General features: G+C 46.9%; 1 protein-coding gene across 2 annotated transcripts in view; it reads right to left on the bottom strand.

The window, feature by feature from the left end:
- CPXM2 (carboxypeptidase X, M14 family member 2) overlaps nucleotides 1-19,429 on the bottom strand; it is a 133,250-nt gene that overhangs the window by 94,791 nt on the left and 19,030 nt on the right. For both annotated transcript variants that reach the window (XM_007468736.1, XM_007468737.1), the window contains exon 3: nucleotides 5,365-5,474. In XM_007468736.1, the coding sequence (XP_007468798.1) occupies nucleotides 5,365-5,474 (110 nt within the window). The remainder of the gene's footprint in view (nucleotides 1-5,364; nucleotides 5,475-19,429) is intronic.

Raw genomic sequence — 19,429 nt, 5'->3', positions numbered from 1 at the left:
TTGCTTCCGATCACATGTCAGGCTCATACTTACCATAACTTTAGAGTCTTAAGAATGAAATCGAAACCCAGCCCTTTGAAATGGCAAGTGCTGCTATAAGCTGCTCAAGCTTTGCAACTAAGAGAGCATCCAACATCACAATGGTGGTGGGATAAATCACTCAGCGTAGCGCTGTCTCTGACTCCACCTTGCTGAGTTTATGAGCCATGGAAAATCTCTCAGGGTCCTTAGAGGATTCTGCTGGGACAGGAGAGGTGATGAGCTGCCAGTAAATGACCCACCTGAATACAGGAGTACCTCCTAAAACCAATCAAAGGCAAACGCTCCAAGTGTGATTTTAGAGGTCATTACTGAAACTTTCTCTCTGAGACCTCGAATGTTCATTTCCAAGCTGCCTGTGACTGGTCCCAGAGCATAAGAAGCCAATGATTGTTTCTAAATGCGATCACAGCCTCACAAGTGAGTTAGTATAAAAGGATCCTGGGCACACTGGAAGAATCATCCTAGGTGAGAGGACAAACCTTTGCTACCCTGCCGAACTGGATCTCTCCCTTGAATTCCTGAGATCTCTCTTGTGCCAGTGTACCAGTGAAACGTAAACCAGGGCTTCCCCTCCAAGCCAATATTATTAAATTGACACAAGCAAAACTCCACTTGCAAAAAAGAGAAGTTATAAGTTGAGTTATAAGGTGCTTTTAGTCTTTCAAAGTCTTATGCTTAAAATGAGGACAAAAGAATGCTACAGACCGAATACTTGTGTCCCCTCAGTATTCATAGGTTGAAACCTAATCTCCAAGGCGATGGTATTAGGATGTGGGGCCTTTGGGAGGTGGTTAGGTTACGAGGGTGGAGCCCTCTTGAATGAGATTAATGCTCTTATACAAGAGACCCCGCAGAGCTCCCTCACCCCTTCCACCACGTGAGGACAAAGGAGAAGACAGTCGTCTATGAACCAGGAAGCAGGCCCTCCCTCACCAGACTGCTAATCGGCCGGCACCTTGATCTTGGACTTCCCAGCCACCAGAACTGTGAGAAACAAATCTGTGTTGCTCCTAAGCCACCCAGTATAAGGCATTCTTTTATAGCATCCCCCAATGGACTAACACCGAGACAGGTGTTTCTGCTATAACGTGGCAAATGCAGTTCAGTAAATGCTCATCGTCTGCAAAATCTTGCACTTATAAAATCCAAGTTCACAGGAAAAATAAGGTTCAAAATCTATGCAGCTCTGTAATCAGAACAACAACAACAACAACAACAATCAATCAATCAATTCCAAAAAACATGACTACTGGTAAGGAGACATGTTAAATTGATTTAAAACAATTTTTTTTTTTTTTTTTTTTTGCAGTATGCGGGCCTCTCACTGTTGTGGCCTCTCCCGTTGCGGAGCACAGGCTCTGGACACACAGGCTCAGCGGCCATGGCTCACGGGCCCAGCTGCTCCGTGGCACGTGGGATCCTCCCGGACCGGGGCACGAACCCGTGTCCCCTGCATCGGCAGGCGGACTCTCAACCACTGTGCCACCAGGGAAGCCCTGATTTAAAACAATTTTTTAAATACAGCTATAATGATAGAATTTGACCTTAAAAAACCACAGTTAAGGCAGTATGGTGGAAAGGGGTGTAAGGAAGAATGGAAGCTGCTGGGTTGTGAGCAAATGGGCAAAGGACCTGAGCGGTAAGCATCCTAGGACAGGGCACATGGCCACCCTGAGCCAGAGCACCGCAGAGTGACGAGCACCATGGACAGGACCGAGTTCCTCTGAGGCTTCTGCCCGCAGCTGTATTGATGGTCCCCTGGGGTCAGGGCTGCTGCCTGGTCCCACAAAACACTGATGTACTGGCAAAAATGGTACATGAACCAACCCTACTTCTGTGCCACAATGACATCATCCCATACTTGCCAATCATGTATGAACAAATTTGCAATAACAAAACACCAAGACGGCCAACCTGCCTGCACCAACCCCATCCACTTCGGGGAGACTTCAAGGCAGCCACGGTGCCCTTCGCGTTGCAGCAGCTCCCCAGAAGCACCTATGAGGCACATACGTATGTGCAGACACAGTGCTGACACAGTGTGGGAATCTCAGAAAAACAAGATTCACACGACCTGGGGAGGGTGACCCATGAGTAAATCAATGTGAGATAAATGTCAGAAAAGAGACTTGCACATGGTTTAATAATCATCCGGAGATGCCTAGAACACTTTAGCTGTTGGTTGGGACAGTTTTATGGGGTCGTTTGGAGCAACAGCTCCAGGTTTAAAGCAGCTTGGAGTCACATCCTGCCTCTCCTGGGAAATCTTAAAAAAGTTATTCTACCGATCCATGCAGCTGTTTTCTATAAGACAGAAGTAATAATAATAATAGTCCTTGTCTCACGCCAAGGAATAAATGAAATAATGCAGGTAAAGCACTCAGCACAGCACCAGTAACTATCAGAGCTGCTTCCAGCTGTCCTTCTGCTGGAGACTGAGGCATCTGGAGGAAAGGGAATAAACAGGAGCTTTTCTTCTTGGCTCTGTAAGGGCCGTACAGTTCCGGTACATAAAGGGCACTTTGCAGTGGTCAGGTGAGTGAATGGATTTTAATGGGCACGAACGTGGCATTTGAGAATTGCTGAGGATGACTCTCTTTCTTCCTCCTTTTGATCCTCACATTCCGAGAAGTTAGCAAAGGTGAGCATCTTGCCTAAAGCCTCTCAGCTCGTTAGCAGGAGGACCAGGGAGTAGGCTGAGCCTGAGTTCTGGGTGGACCACAATCATGCCTGCAGAGCCTGACCAGCAAAGGGCTGGACTGACCTCGCTCACATCCTACACTAAATGCATTTAAATATGGTTTCTAATTCCAATACCTTGCTGTTTCTCACACATAAAATTCCATTAGCTTGACAAGCCTACCAAATACTCAGATGTGAGACAAGATGTAGTTATGTTTAAACTGCATTCAAACTGCATGTGTGGGAAGATGCATTTTGGGGCACCTGTGGCAGTGGAATCACACTTCACATGGCACCAATTCTGGAAAGTGGGACCCACCAAAGGGTGTCCTTAAAGCTACCGAACACTTTAAGCAGAGGAGTGAGAAATTCCAGTAAATGTTTTAAAATTATAAATCATCTAATTTCACTGCTCAAGGAATCCTGTGAGTGCTTGGGACTCCCATATTTCTGATGAGGCAACTAAGGCTCAGAGACGTGAGATAATTGTTCCAAAAGTCCCCAAATCTAGATGTGTCAAGGTCAAGGTCTGAACTCAGCCTGCCTGACTGGACTGCATGCGGCGTGTCCACTCTGCCCATGGGATTCCCAACTGGAAGCACATGACCCCCATCCTCTGCCCCCGCCCCACATATTTAGGACTAACTGGGCCTCTCCATTTCTGACCGGAAGTGTGGATAAATGTGAACACTTCCTCTTTCATAAAGGATAACTTCATTTCTAGAGAAAGAATCCAAGGCATCAGATGAAAGATCCACTAAGTAATGCAGGAAGCAGGCCTGTAGACATTTGGATGTAGCCCTGCTCAGGTCTGACTTCATTTACTTGGAGGACTGCAGCCCATGACAGATGCTAGAGGCACTCGGATTATTAGCAGGTACTCCTGTCTGCACTTGGAGAGTGCATCCTCTGGTAAAACACTGTCCAGCTGTACACATCCAAATGTTTCTTAACAGCTGTTATTAAAAAGGAAGAGGAACAAATATTTTTAAACCAACTTTAGATTTCATGAAAGTTCGTTCTGAAAACATTCTACCTGAATTCTTCTGAACTGAAAAGTGGTTACGGTTGAGTGGTTTGAAAGTCTATTTGATGCGGTCAAGAGGAGGGGAGAGATGCTTAGAGTCGGAGCTCCGCTCAGATGTCCCCCTGCTGAGCCCAGGCACTCCCTGGGAAGGGGTCTCATCTATTCTTGTCCAGTTCTCGGCACAGCGGCTGCCCGTAGCACGTTTACAGTGACGTCAGCTCTGCCGCTTGGAAGCTGTGAGCCTTGAGCGCAGCCTTGACAGCTCCACATCGTGCGCATGAAAGGACTACCTTCCTCCCCGGAGGCTTGCTGAGACGGCACGTGTGCCAAAGGGCTTGGAAACCACACAGTTATGGATCAGGTGGGGAAAGAAACTAAAATATTAGGGAACCACACTCTTGGAGAACCACATAGGATGGCATGGGGTCAAACGCCAACCTGAGACGGGGTAGATCAGCTGGAACCAGAGCAGGAGGGAAAAGTCACCCGAGATGCGTTGGCAGAAAAACAACCCCCTCCCCAACAAAGATGTCACGTGCTAATCCTAGAACCCGTGAGCACTCGAAGTTATGTGACAAAGGGGAATGAAGGCTGCAGATGCAGTTAAGGTTGCTTGGGATGGGGAGATGGTCCCGGACTATCCAGGCGGGCTCAATGTACTCATAAGAGTCCTTAAAAGCGGAAGAGGGAGGCAGAAGAGAGAACCAGAGAGGTGGCAGCCTGAGAAGGTCTCAACCTGCCATCGCTGGCTTAGAGGAACAAGCAATGTGGGCACCTCCAGAAGCTGGAACAGGGTAAGAAACGATTCCCCCTGAGAACCTCCAGAAAGAACACAGCCCTGCCGACACCTCGACTGGAGCCCAAGGAGCCGTCTATCCTCCAGAACTGCAAGAGGATAAACCTGTACTGCATAAGTGGCTACATTTACGACAAGTTGTGAGAGCAGCACAAGGACGCGATGTCACGGCTGAACCAGGGTTTACACTGCTTGGGCAAAGTGGAGGGAGGGGACGTTGCAGGCCGCGGACCTGCTTGGGAAAAGGCCTGCAGCCAGGAAGCACACGGTGCACGGAGGGAGCCTGGAGGAGCCCACCTTCCAGGAGCAGGACCTTGACAGCACCGAGGGCCAAGGTTACGGAGGCCTTTGAGCCTCCGGGAGGGAGGCCAGACACGATGAGCACCACTAAGGGTTTGACCTGGCGGAACACAACGGAAGGAGCCACAGAACAGCCTGGGAGAAGCAAGTGTGGCAGAGATGAGAAGCATCAACAGGGAGGCAAGAGAGGACAAAGGTCACTGCCGGCCCCTGGCCGCAGCGGTCCAGCCTTCTCTCCCGCCCTTTTCTCACAGATCAATCACATGCAGGTGACCTGATCTGGGCCCAGGAAGCAGCAGCATCCTTTTTACTAACTAGTCTCTGGAGAAGACACGTATCCTGAGCCTCAGGGCTCATTCTCTAAAATGCAGATTCTGCAGCAAGGCCCTCCCCATCGTGAGAATTAGAGCTAACTCGTGTTAAATGCCACCCTGAGCTCAGTGAACCATCGCTGTGTCTGTGGCCAGAGCAACTAGCCCTGCAGTCAGAATCCTTCCCATGGCGCCGGCGCCTGTACCTGGATGTTGAGTCTCCCCCGATGCGCCCCCAGGCCGTAGCGCTTCGAAGTGGACGCGTGGAGCTGGAAGTCTGTGATTTTTAAGGTTTCCAGACCAAGAGGCGGGCAACCTGGAAAGGACAACGCTTATTAAAAACAAGGACAGATGTTGAGAGAAACGAACTTCTGGTTTTCTAAATCTGGCCACGTGCTCCTCTGTCTTTCCCCTGAACTCCCGCTCAGCACTGCAGCCCCACTCACTGGTATGCGCAGCGTTTCCGGACCAACGCTGTCGATTCAACTGTTGACATTATGCCAGTTTTCCTTCTTGTCGGCATTTCCTTTCTGGGTGTTTATGCCCTGATATTCCTCCTGTCTGATGCTGTCCATGCTACTGTCTGAGGCTGTTTCCAATTAAGGATCCTTCCGCAGTGTGACTCAGCCAGGGAGAGTTATTGGTTAGAAAGTTCAGAAGGATTCCGTGGCTGAGCTTCTGCAAATTAATCAGAACTTGTTGATTCTGCTTCAGCAACTCTTGCCTTTGTATTGTGAATACTAATGAGCAGAGCAACAGAAAAACACAAACAAACAAAAAAACGATTGTCTTCCATTCCTGGCAAAACTGGTCATTTTGAGAATGGCTACTCGACGCAGTTTCGTCCAAGCTGCCCCTGGAATAAGACGCTGGCACTTGGGCAGGCCCTTGGCCATCATCCCAATCCAGCCCATCGTCCCTACGGATAAGAGCTTTAACAGCAGCCCTCGGGCCAGATCCCAGGCCTCCTGACGCCTGGGCTGCTATTCTCACCACCCACCCTACCACGGGGCTGGAAATCTCCAAGTGATGCTATCTTCTTCAAATCTCGCCCTGGCGAAAGAAAACAAACACTCAGGAGGAGAAGTGAACAAAATCTACTTCTGTGAGAAACCCCTAGTGTAACAGAGGCAAATTGTAAACGCCCTGTGGGCCACTGCTGAGATGGAAGCGCCCCTGGGGATCCCTGGGGTCCCTGGGGGACGTGAGCGTGTCTGTCCATCCACAACAAACCCCTGCAGGGAAAAAGCCCTTCTGGTCCTGGGAGGCTGGAGGAGCCTCTGGCGAAACAGTGCCCGCAGGGCATGCTCTGCGGGCACCAGGTAGAAAGTCTGTCCAGGTGCTGCAGCCAGAGGAATTCAGACCTGCCAGGACCTGAGACGCCATCAAGTCCTCCCCTTGAGTTCTCAGAAGAGGAAACCGAGGCCCCGAGACTTGAGGCGAACCACCCAAGGCGTCCCTGCCAGCGGCAGAGCCACGCCTCAGATCCCTGTCTCCAGATTCTCAGCTCCGGGCTTTCAAACGATGCCATGCTCTCCCCTGCCCACATCTGCCAGGAGGCTGCCTGTACTAGCACAGGGAAGCAGAGGTACTGGTGCCCAGCGTGGTAAAGAGCACAAGAGAGGAGGTGACAGTTCCACTGGCACCGGCCTGATGCTGCCCCAGGATTCAGAAGCCTTCAGGTGGCCTCGTGATCATTCTCAAGATTTCTGGCAGGTCTACTCAATGTCCAAAATAAGCAAAATAAGCCGCCTCTCCTGCTTGGACCCGCAATGTAGAACAATACCACATGGGAAAGAAAATGACACAGGATGATTAAGAAACCTGGACAGCTCTCGAGGCCCCCTCTTGGTCCTTGAGGGCACATCTGCAGAACTTCAGCCACTCAGCTGCTGCCTGGACTTTGACACAGTGGGGGACTGCTGCTACCAGAGCCCCAAAGGCAGTAAGCCTAACAAAACCCACAGAATGAATCAGCCATCTCAAGGAAACCTCCGTATCTTCAAACCGGGAACTCCAGAAGGGCAGGGGGGATAGAAAGCAGACGAGCGGCCCCATCCCAGCCACAATTCCTGCCTTGTCCATGGCTTCCAGGAGATAAGAGACAATCACACTAACACGAGGCTTCTCACTGGCAACCCCTGCATCCAAGGGCTGAGGGGAAGAAATGAGAATCTAGAACCTACTATCTGTCAATAGTCAAAAGGGCATCTTCAGGGCTTCCCTGGTGGCGCAGTGGTTGGGAGTCCGCCTGCCGATGCAGGGGACGCGGGTTCGTGCCCCGGTCCGGGAAGATCCCACATGCCGCGGAGCGGCTGGGCCCGTGAGCCATGGCCGCTGGGCCTGCGCGTCCGGAGCCTGTGCTCCGCAACGGGAGAGGCCACAACAGTGAGAGGCTCGCATACCGCAAAAACAAACAAACAAAAGGGCATCTTCAGACAACTGCTTAGAAAATTTACCCCACTCCCATTATAACCTCAGATTCTGGCTGAAAATACTGCTGGAATAATGTGCCAGACACACGCACACACACACACACACACACACACACACACACACACACACACACGGTACAATAAGACCTGAGTGTTCTGTGCAGTGACTCCCCCCAAAAGAGCCCAGTGCGCTCTACCTGCCAAAGAACTCCAAAAGCAATGCAAAGTTGTAGCAAGAAGCTAGAATTCCTTTGGTTTTAGATTCTCAGAGATACATCCGGCCCCTGTCCAGAGAAGAGTCAGTCATGATACCATCTCCCAACAGGCAGGACTTTTCTCCATCTTTAGAAAAGACTACTCAGGAAGCCAGGGGTGCTGCCTCGAGGATCAAATAAACAGAGGAGACTCAAGTGTTTCAAAGCTTAATTTAAATCTCCACAATGAGAAAGTCAAAAGGCCAGGCAGAGTGATGGCATCATTACTGGAGTGTGATAGGTTGGTATTATAATCAAGATTATAATGTCTATTGAGGAGATAATTACTAGGTTGAAAGAGTGCTTGAAGTCAATGGGAAGCTCATTCCCAGCTCTTCACCCCTCCCCTGTCCTCTGAGTCCCCAGCCAGGCTGCACTCAGGTAGTAGCTCTGGCAGTAACTCAGCCAGGACTCAGCTCCTGGGCCAAGCTGTTCCAGCAGCAGCCCCTGAACAGCCCCCGAGGCAGCTCCCTGTTCCTCCTCCAAAAACAAACAAAACCCTTTATCATCAAACCACATTTTTGTTATTTCTAAGAGGAAAGAGACTCTAATCCTGAGAAGCATGTGGGTGAGGAGAACATGAAAAAAAATGTGTGAAAAGAACACTTCAGGAAAATATTAATTAGAGATGGGAGATGTGTCATAATCTGGAGGAAAGAGCGACAGTCGTCAAAGATGACTCGACTTTCCTCTTCCAGGCAGCGTGGCTCCTGAGAACACCCTGTGCTGAGCGGGGCACTGCTTCCCAGGCCTGAGCTCTGTTCCCAGGACGTGGGCGAAAAGGGGACCCTCTGCCTCATTCCACACCTGCCCTTCGACAAGTGCACACAGGCAGACACACGTTTAATTAAATCTGTCCCTGGCTAAAATTCTCTGCATTGCAGCCACTTTACAAAATGGACATTAGCACTATGGCAATATATTTATTATTCTCACCACCATCAATTACCATATGTGCATACCAGCTCTGTAACAAATCAGGAGTGCTCATGGCATTTAATTTTGTGACCTATAAGTTACGGAGCACAGTCAGACTAGCGTGTATAAGTTGGAATTCTGAATCAGGTGTATCAGTCCCAACACCCTCAATGCCCTAAATCTGTCTGCAGGGGAGGCTGTTATGAGAGTCAAGAGAATCATTTTAAAAGGTCTGGGGAGCAATGCAAGCAACTACCATGAGCCAGACCCTCTGAAGACACTTTGTCATTTAATCTTCAGAAGAACCGTGAGAGATGGGCATTACCATCCCCATTTTACCCATAAACAAAGACTCAAAGAGGCTTACACAGAGTTACGCAGCTCCTAAATATCTGAGTTAGAATTTGAAAATCAAGTGTGACATAAAATCCCAGGCACAGTCTTTACGCCACCTCCCTTGGACTTGAAAACTCAACAGTGTGGTACAAATCCAAGTTGCATGGTGGCATTTGGGGTCACAGGGAAGACAGGAAGTGAGGCTGGGACGGGGGTCACCAGTTGGCAGAGGGGAGCTCAGAGTCCAAGGTCTTCTGGCCTGCTGTGAAGTCTGCTGGAAACAGAGCAAAGAATTCTCCATAGACCTCGAGAGCACTGCCAGGGGCAAGCTCACAGCCATCCTGAACTTTTGCTTTCATGGTCGCCTATAAACCGAATAAGTCTTAGAACATTCTTTCCATCGCCTTTCTGAACCTGACATTCCCTTGGATCAGCGAGAGCGTGAGGGCCCTTCCTGGTGCACTGGAGAGTGTTTGCAGTGGCTCTTTGCCCGTCCCAGAGGGCACGCCTCCCTTGGGGTCTTGCAAAGGAGCTAATCCCAGCCTTATCTAATCACCCTTGGAAAGCTCCTCCCTAACTTCTGGACTCCTTCAGGAAGCAGTTCTCACCCTGACCCAACATCAGAATCTTCTGGAGAGAAAAAAAAAAAAAAAAGATGCCTAGACCCCCTCCCCAGAGACTCTGATCCATGGGACTGCAGAGGGGCCCAGGCCCTAGTCTAAGGCTCCCAAGTGAATCTTCTGAGACCCTGGTTGGCTGGTGTCCCTTACCTGTAACGCTACACAAACTCAGGATTCTCTTTTCCAGGCCCCGGGGGGTCAGGCAGAGGAAACTCTCAGGGAGCTGGGTATCAGCCCACGCTGGTGGAAGCCACTCATGCCTGGAGCCTGCCAGACCCTCGTGTAATCTACAAGCTCCGACCTCAGATCAGTGGTGGCCTCACATGCAAAGCCTCCAGAGACTTCATCCCTCAACACCCACCCCTCTCATCCTACCCACCCCAACCTAAGAAAAGTACAGACCACACTGTGAATGTCCCAGGGCAGCAACCATGAGTTCTCATCATTGAAGTCCCAAAGCCCAAATCGGTGTTTCCCGCGTGAATGAATTTGTAATACAATCCAATATAACTAATAATCACTCCAATATAACTAATAATCACTATGCCTGCATCGTCATGGAAAATTAAGTCTGTTCTTTACATATCGCTTGTAAAGCCAAAAAAGGAATAACTGGTTCAAAATAGCACTTCTCAAACCTCAGTCCCTTGCTTATCATCTCCATGAATTTTTCCAGGCACTATTGCTTAATTGATTACTATTACTTAATTTTTATTTAAGTCAAGTAATTTCAATGGAAATATGTTAATGTCAAAAGAAATCTTATTACTAGACGATAACACAGAAAAATATATTCATGATCTTGGGGTAGGTTAAAAAAAGTTCAAACGTGAAACAAAAGTACTAAAGGAAAATATTGATGAATGGTCTATATTAAATTTAAGAAGATCTGTTACTCTAGAGACACAATTGCTAGAATGAAAAGGTAAGCCAGAGTGTGAGAAGGTATTTACTATGCATATTAATAACAAAGGACTCACATCCACAATATTTTTAAGAAAAGCAAACAAACAAACAAAAACCATTCTATAAATCAATAAGAAAAACAATGAGCAAAAGAGCTGAAGAGGCATTCACAAAAGAAGATACCTTAATGGTGAGTAAACATTAGTCATTAGCTTTCAGGAAAATGCAAATTAAGACCACAGCGAGATACCAGTACATACCCATGAATACGAATACAACTAGAAAGACACAATATCGAATGTTGGTGAGGAAGTGAAACAACACTGCTGGCACAAGTGTTAACTGGTACAACCAATTTGGAAAACTCTCTAGGAGTATTTACTACAGATCCTCACGCCCTATGACCCAGCAATTCTACTTCTAGGTATACACGCAACAGAAACACATTCATACATATGCCAAAAGATTCATGCAAGAATGATCCTAGCAGAACTATATGTAATAGCCAAAAACTGAAAACAATTCAAATGTCCACTAATATGAGAATGAATAAATTCTGGGATAGTCATGCAATAGAAAACTATAAACTAATGAAAATAAGTGAGCCATAGCTCTACACAACATGGATGAATCTCATAAACATAATATTGAGTGAAAGAAATCAGCCACAAAGAGAATACAATGTATGATTCCATGAATATAGGCTCAAAACAGGCAAAAATCCTCTCTGACAGTGGTTATCTGTGAGCAGGAACTGGAGGAAGGCCTCAGAGGTTCTGGTCATGTTCTATTTCTGATCAAAACGACAGTTATAATGGCGCATTCACATTATATGGGAGTGGTGTACGTGACAACCCAATAAGTTATATCCTTATGATTTCTAGACTTTTCTGTATGCATGGCACACTTCAATACTAATAATTTTTAACAGGCTTAGCTTTTCCTGACTATTACATCATATTAATACCAAACTAAGTCTGTTTATCCAATGCAGAAAGAGTGAAAGAGAATTATGCTGAGGTAATAAAGCCAATCTCAAAAAATTGTATACTGTATGATTCCACTTACCTAACATTCTTAAAAAACAAAATTATAGAAACAGGACACAGATGAGTGGTTGCCAGAAGTTAGCGACTGGGGAAGGGAGGGTGTGGCTATAAAGGGGTAGCACCAGGAAGCCTTATGGTGATGGAACTGTCCTGTATCTGTGCTGTTTATTTCCGTGAAACTACACGTGCATAGGACCACGTACACCCACACATGTACACCCATACACGCACATGCATAACTGGTGGGGTCCAAACATGCTCTGTGGACTGTACCAATGCCAACGGCCTGATTTTGTTATTGTACCAGTTACCCAAAATGCACTGGAGGAAGCAGACTGAAGGGAGCACAAGACCCATTTGTTTGCAATTTCCTGTGGGTCTATAATTACTTCAAAAGAAAAAGCTTTTTGGGCTTCCCTGGTGGCCCAGTGGTTAAGAATCTGCCTGCCAATGCAAGGGACACGGATTCGAGCCCTGGTCTGGGAAGATCCCACATGCCGTGGAGCAACTAAGCCTGTGCAACACAACTACTGAGCCTGCACTCTAGAGCCCACAAGCCACAACTACTGAGCCTGCGTGCCACAACTACTGAAGCCTGCATGCCTAGAGCCTGTGCTCCACAACAAGCGAAGCCACCGCAGTGAGAAGCCCACGCACCGCAACGAAGAGTAACCCCTGCTCACAACAACTAGAGAAAGCTGGCGCACAGCAATGATAACCCAACACAGCCAAAAATAAAAACAAACAAATAAATAAATAAATTTATAAAAAAAAAGAAAGAAAAAGCTTTTTTAAGGGATCTTAAAAGGGGCAACCTTCTCATAATGTGTTCAGGGTTATTTACCATAATTCATAAAGTCGCCAGTTGTACGGAGGCATCATAGACTTTGGGGAACTCTAGCTTAAAATTTTGCAGCCTCTCCCAAACTCATTCTAAAAAACTATGAAGAGGCAGATTAAGTAAAGACTCCCAACAGTGCTTTAACCTAATGCCAGAGGTGGAAGAACATTCACCACATGTGAGTCCAATGGAGACAGCTGGGAAAAAAAATGGAGATGACCAGAGGAGGGACAGAAAAACCCTTCACCCCTCTTGCATGCCTCCATTTTGAAACCCAGGGTCTGCAGCAACTAGAAAATTGGACATCTATCTCTAAAGCCCAAATGGGGCTTTCTGAGGTGGCTGGGTGCTCACCTCTCCCCCCAGCCAAGTTTCTACAACTGTTTGCATCAGAAGTTCTTAAAACACAACTGGACAGGAGGTAGGGGGAGGTGTGGCAGTCTGACAGTGTGGGGACAAAAAGAACACTGATAACCGCATATGAAGGTGATTATAGTTCCCCATGAATCCCATCAGATCACAGTGTCTAAGAACCAGCAGTGAGGGAAGGAGTTCGCACCTAAGAAGAGCAATAATGTGTAAAATATAAAAGGCCGCTAGAAAGTGGAAACTGTACTGGGGGTTTTGCATGCTGAACTGGTCAACATCTGTAGATCTTAGGAAGGGCTTAGACTGTCCCCAAGGGAGAAAATCTACTCATTCAAAGATGAGTAAAGAACAAAACATTAAAAGAGGTACACCATCCAAAAGACTCCAAAAGAAATAATGTGATTTGATATAATAACCAGGAAAATGTTGTTCACCCTACGTATAGTGCAAGAGACATGGCCTCTACTTGCCATGAAAAGGACAGGCTGAAAAAAAAAAGATAGAAAATATTTAAGATAAGCCAAACATCAAGAAAACTAAAAATCCAAAGACAGAATTAAAACCTACAAGGAAAGATCTATTATTTTTGAACTAAGCTCTTTGCCAATGCAGTAGGGAAAAATAAATAAAAGCCCTGAAACATGGAAAGGAAAAAGAAAACTGTCATTATTTAGTGTACATTGATTCTGTAGCCAAATCCAAGTTAATATATGAATAAATTTATAATTAATAAGAGTTTAGCAAAGTTGCTGGTTATAAAACCAACATTCAAACATCAACTGTACTCCTGTACACTAGCAAAAGAGAATTAGAAAACTGAAATTAAAAGCATCACAGGATGTCAATTATCTAAGAATAAATCGATTTAAAAATGTCCAAGGCCCATGTATTGAGATATATTTTGAAAGATGTAAGAAATACGGAGATATACATGTTCGTGGATTAGAAAACTCAATATAAATATGTAAATTCTCCCCTAATTGATTTTATGGAATTAATGTAACTCTCATCAAAATTCCAGGAGAGTTTTTAAGGACCTTGACTACATGGTGTAAATGTGTGTGTCGTGCGCACACACACTTTCAGTGGGTCAGTAATAACCAAAACTTTTTTTTTTTTTTTTTTTTTTTTGCGGTACGCGGGCCTCTCACTGTTGTGGCCTCTCCCGTTGCAGAGCACAGGCTCCGGACGCGCAGGCTCAGCGGCCATGGCTCACGGGCCCAGCCGCTCCGCGGCACGTGGGATCCTCCCGGAACGGGGCACGAACCCGCGTCCCCTGCATCGGCAGGCGGACTCTCTACCACTGCGCTACCAGGGAAGCCCCAATAACCAAAACTTTTGAAGAAGAACAAAGTTCTGCTCCATCAGATAATATCAAGATTCCTCAAAAAGCTCTAATAATTAAGAGAGTGAGATATTTTATGTACGGGTAGAAAAATGAAGTAATGGTAAAGAACGGAACTGGGAGCCTGAAAACAAAGCCAAGCATATGTGGACACGACATCCAACACATAAGGGCAGCACTGCAAAATAGTGGGGAAACAATTATTATTCCATTTGGGTTCTTACAAGAAAAAAAATTAAACTGAACTTCAATCTCCTATCACAAACAAACAAAATCCATTCTAATATATAAAAACCTAAATGAGAAAGAGAAAAAAGGAATTAGAAAGCATTAGAAAGTAGTATAAAATGTCTTTATTACTTTTTTTTTTTTTTTTTTTTGCGGTACGCGGGCCTCTCACTGTTGTGGCCTCTCCCGTTGCGGAGCACAGGCTCCGGACGCGCAGGCTCAGCGGCCATGGCTCACGGGCCCAGCCGCTCCGCAGCATGTGGGATCTTCCCGGACCGGGGCCCGAACCCGCGTCCCCTGCATCGGCAGGCGGACGCTCAACCACTGCGTCACCAGGGAAGCCCACTGTATAGCTTCGTTAATGTCACATGAAATAGATTTTTTAAGTCAAAAAGTAGTATTGGTCATAAAGAAAGTCAGTACACAGTAGGAAAAAAAACCCCACAATTCTCCAGGAAGATGAAACCATTTTAAACTTGTAGGCACACTTTTTCACTCCTGGCTTCCTAGAGGAGGATGTTCCTGAGGGGAGTTCCATACCTCTCTCTGCCACCTGACTCACTCTGCCCTTGGGGTAACCTGTCTGACTGGTACACAGGCCCCGATAAATGGTGTGTATAGTTCAGCTCTGCCCTCCCCTCCTCCCTCTTGGAAGCAGGATGCCCTCGGGGAGCATGGTTCCACTTTTCCGCATGGGCTCTACTCCTCTCGGGGGAGCAATGCCCTGGTCTAGAGCCGCCTACAGCTGGGAGTGGGGATGCCTGCACCTCTTGGGGTTCATTCGCACCCATCTGGTTCTCATGCCAAGACACGACTTCCAACTCAGCCTCTATCAGAAGAAAGATGGCCAGTGCCCCAGTGAATGACTGATAGGAAGCTCATTCAATGGGACCTAATAAGGTAATAGTAACCCTTATTGAGCATTTACCATGTGTCAGCCACTGTTGTGAGTGCTTCGTTCAAGTCATCTTATTTAATACTTATCCCAATCCTATGGGCATGTCCAAGTATTATCCCCCTTTTATATTTGAGAAAATTGAGGAAAAAAGAGGTTAAACATCATGCCCGAGGTCAAACAGCTAGTGAGCCAAGGACTGGGCTTTGATCTCCACTCAGTTTGCTTTCAGAGTTCTTCACTGCACTGTATTGCAATGTATCAATAGAGGGGCCCTGTCCTTCATATATAAAGAGCTCTTATAAATCAATACACACACACACACACACACACACACACACACACACACACACACACACACCCTAATGGAAAGTGGGTAAAAGCTGATAAAAGCACAAGTTGGTATAAACTTTTCTGGAAGACAGGGATCACATCTGTGCAGTTCCTCCTCAAGGAAACAAGCCCAAGGAGTAGGTGAGCAAAGCCATGGACACCAGGGTGCAGAGCAGAACTGCCCACATCAGGGAAGAACTGGAAACAACGTGAACATTAAAAAACACAATAACAGTTAGGAAACCATCATAAAATGGAAAATAATGTTACGTAATGTTGTAAAAGTATATTTTATGATGAGAAAGTAACAGCTTATTAAATGAGAATAGAAGGTTACAAAATAAGACTAGCTCAATTTTGCAAAAATTATGTGTGTGATCTATACACATACCTGTGATGTTCTTGTACACACACACACACACACACACACACACACACAGAGGAAAGATTGGAGAGACACACTCCAAAATGTCGACCATGGTTATCTCTGGAAGATAAGACTGTGGATTCCTTTCATTTTCTTCTTTGCGTTTTTCTGTATCTTCCAAATAGTCTACAAATAAGGCGCATTCACTATTTTCATAGTTCAGAATGCCTAATAAAGCAGTAAAGAAATCAATTTTAAAACAACTTCCACTTCAAGTGGGTTAATTTTTTTTTTTTTTAAGTTTTAGCACGTGACAAGGTGAATTGGGTTTTCTGCTAAATCCATCCAGAGTCAGCAATGCAGAATAAAGAGGGTCTCACACAGAAGTTCTGAGAAGATGGAATGAAGGCTGACAGTGTCACAAGAACAAAACTCCAAGAGCGACAAGAGCACATGTGCTGGCCTCTGTCATGAGGATTCACAGGAGCGTCAGCACTCCTCCAATGATGGACTTGATCTTGGTCACTGAGAACCACAGCTGGGGTCAACTGGGTGATAGAAATGAATGGAACATTTTAGTGCCACCAAACCAGTGCTACTGACACATCAGAGCTCTGTTCCCTGACCCCTTGTCTGGGAGATATTTCTAGGCCGGCAAGTCCACTGTGGCTCTGGTTTCAGACTGAGGCTCTGAAGCCCATGCATGGCCCTGGGCTGCCCACACGGTGTCAATCAACACACTCACTGTGCCGTCAACTGCAGAGAGCGTGAGCCCAGGGCCCCTGATCTGACCCAGTGAAGACCCTGCCATGGCAAAACCACTGGAGAAAAAATAAATCTCTCCAAAGTGCAAGAGGCTAGAAAGACCTCAAGGGACACAGGTTTCACTTGAGAGATCGAAGAAAAACTTTTTAGACACGTTTGAGATGGAGCTGAAAGTGGAAGACGTAGCAAGGATGGAGGAGCCCTGGGTTTTCCAGTGTCCACATCTTCCAGGCTTCCCAACCAAGGCTTGTCCAAGAGGGTGGTGTGATTCTGTCCAACTGCCACCCCTCGCTTCCCCTCTCACTTCCAAAGGAATCCGAAATACAGATGTGATCCTTTATCACAGCATCTCCCAGGGCAGCTGAGACCATGTCGGCCCCGTCTCCTCCCAAATCAGGAATCTGGGACTCACTCTACTGCCCTCCACAGCTGTGCCAGACATCTGGGGGACGACCAAGCTGAGCCTCCGAGAGCCATCTGGCCCTGCAACAAGGGGCAAGGCTCACAGCAAGGGCTTGGATGAAAAGCCAAAAGCCAAACTGTGATACAAAGGAAACCCCTCAAGTTTCACACACACACACACACACACACACACACACACACACACACACACACACAGAGTAGGTCAATCCCCAAGCACCGTGCCTGGTAGAGGCCTCAAATCTCACCCAACCCAACACGAGGCAGAGTGCTGAGGGCACTCCATTCACCGACATGTACTGCTTTGGGAAACCACCCTATTTCCATGATGGCAGGAAATCAAGCTTCTTTCCTACAGATCAAAGAGCACTTCCTGTGGAGGGCCAGTTCTGCTGATCTGGGCCATGGAGAAACCACTTAAACACGCATGGAACACCCGATCTCTACCCCAGAACACTAGTGCCGACAGTGCGGGTGCGCGATAAACAGGTTTCTTATTCTGGTCAAGTACTGCTGCTACCGAGGCTGGGCATTTCCTGAGGTGAATCACACAGGGAGCCTCTGCTCATAAACATACATAGCCTCCCATGTCAGAAAAACCGTGCACAGGAATCACTGGATGTGAGAGAGGAGAGGACCAAGAACATGAGGAAGAGATAGAGGAAAGCAAAGGACAGGTGACCAGGGCAGGCTTCCGAGAGAACCATCAAGTTCTAAGGCAGAAGCCAGCAAGTTACAGCCCAAGTGAGGGCCAAACCCAGCCCACCATCTGTGTCTGTACGGCCCATGAGATAAGAATCGTTTTTACATTTTTTAATGGTTATTTAAGTACCAACATAATACGCTCAACTTTGCATGTTGGCCCATAAGGCGTGTAATATTTACGATCTGATCCTTTAAAAATATCTGCCAACTCCTGTAACTAAGGCATGGAAAGTCCCAAGACAGCAAATAAAAATCATAGCTAATGTTTGCTGACAGCTTACTGTGTACACTCTACTCTGCACACATTATTTCATCTCCACAAAACCCTATAAAAGACATATTATCCCCTCTTTACAGAGGTGGAAACTGAGTCACAGAGACAGTAACTTGCCCGGAGCGTCACAGCCAGCGAGGGTAGAGCCTGACCCCAAAGCTACCTCTGCATTACCAACTGAGACGCTTGCCCAGTTCCCTTCGGAGGAAACACGTGAGTGAGCTTTTAGCACAGGGCATGTCTGAGAAACAAGATCCTGTCTGGTTGGAAAAAAAGGGAGGCAGAGGCCAGAGATAAGTCAAATCATGGTGGGCTCTGAATGGCAAGCAGGGAGTTATTCTGCAACCAGTGCATGGTAAGTGACAGGGTATACGCTAAGTTCACTGCGATACTCTTTACAGCAGCAAAATATTGGAAACAACCTAAATGTCCTTCACTTAAGAGGTTAAATAAATTATAGAACATCCATTCGACAGAACACGATGCAACTTTTTAAAAAATGAGGGTTTTCATCTTCACTGTATTTGTCAGCTATTGCTGTGTAACAAAACACCACAGACTCTCAGTGGCACTTATTCCTTAGTTGTCTACAGATCAGCTGGGCTCAGCTGGTGGCTCCAGGCTGCAGATTGGGCCCATATCTGCTTCACTCATCTCCCAGGCTCCTTGGACCAGTGGCCTAGATGCATGCATTCTTCTCATGGAGATGGCAGGGTGCAAGGAGCAAATGCAAACAAACAAAATCCCTCAGCACAGAACTGGCACCTTGTCAGTTCACCTTATTCTATTGGCCTCACCTAGGCACATGGACCAGCCCAAAGTCAAGGGGCTTTCACCTTTGTGAAGGCAACTGAGAAGTCACATGGCAAAGGCTGTACATATAGGGAGAGGGGAAGAACTACACCAATAATTCAACCACTGCATATGCTATTATAGAACAATATCCAAGATGTATTTTGGAGACTCGCCACAGCTGACACTGATCCTTAGTCATGGTGACAGCCATGTATATAATCTCTCCCTTAAAGCTAAGATTCTCTCAGGGTGAGTCTGAAACAGGAGGGAAGGGGACTGGGCACAACCTTCAAAAGAATGACATCACTGGGGCTTCCCTGGTGGCACAGCGGCTGAGAGTCCGCCTGCCGATGCAGGGGACACGGGTTCGTGCCCCGGTCCGGGAAGATCCCACATGCCGCGGAGTGGCTGGGGGC

The sequence above is a fragment of the Lipotes vexillifer genome, unplaced genomic scaffold, assembly GCF_000442215.2.
Source record: "Lipotes vexillifer unplaced genomic scaffold, Lipotes_vexillifer_v1.1 scaffold741, whole genome shotgun sequence".
In the NCBI taxonomy this organism is placed as follows: Eukaryota; Metazoa; Chordata; class Mammalia; order Artiodactyla; family Lipotidae; genus Lipotes; species Lipotes vexillifer.
This window is presented reverse-complemented; position numbering and strand designations above follow the sequence as displayed.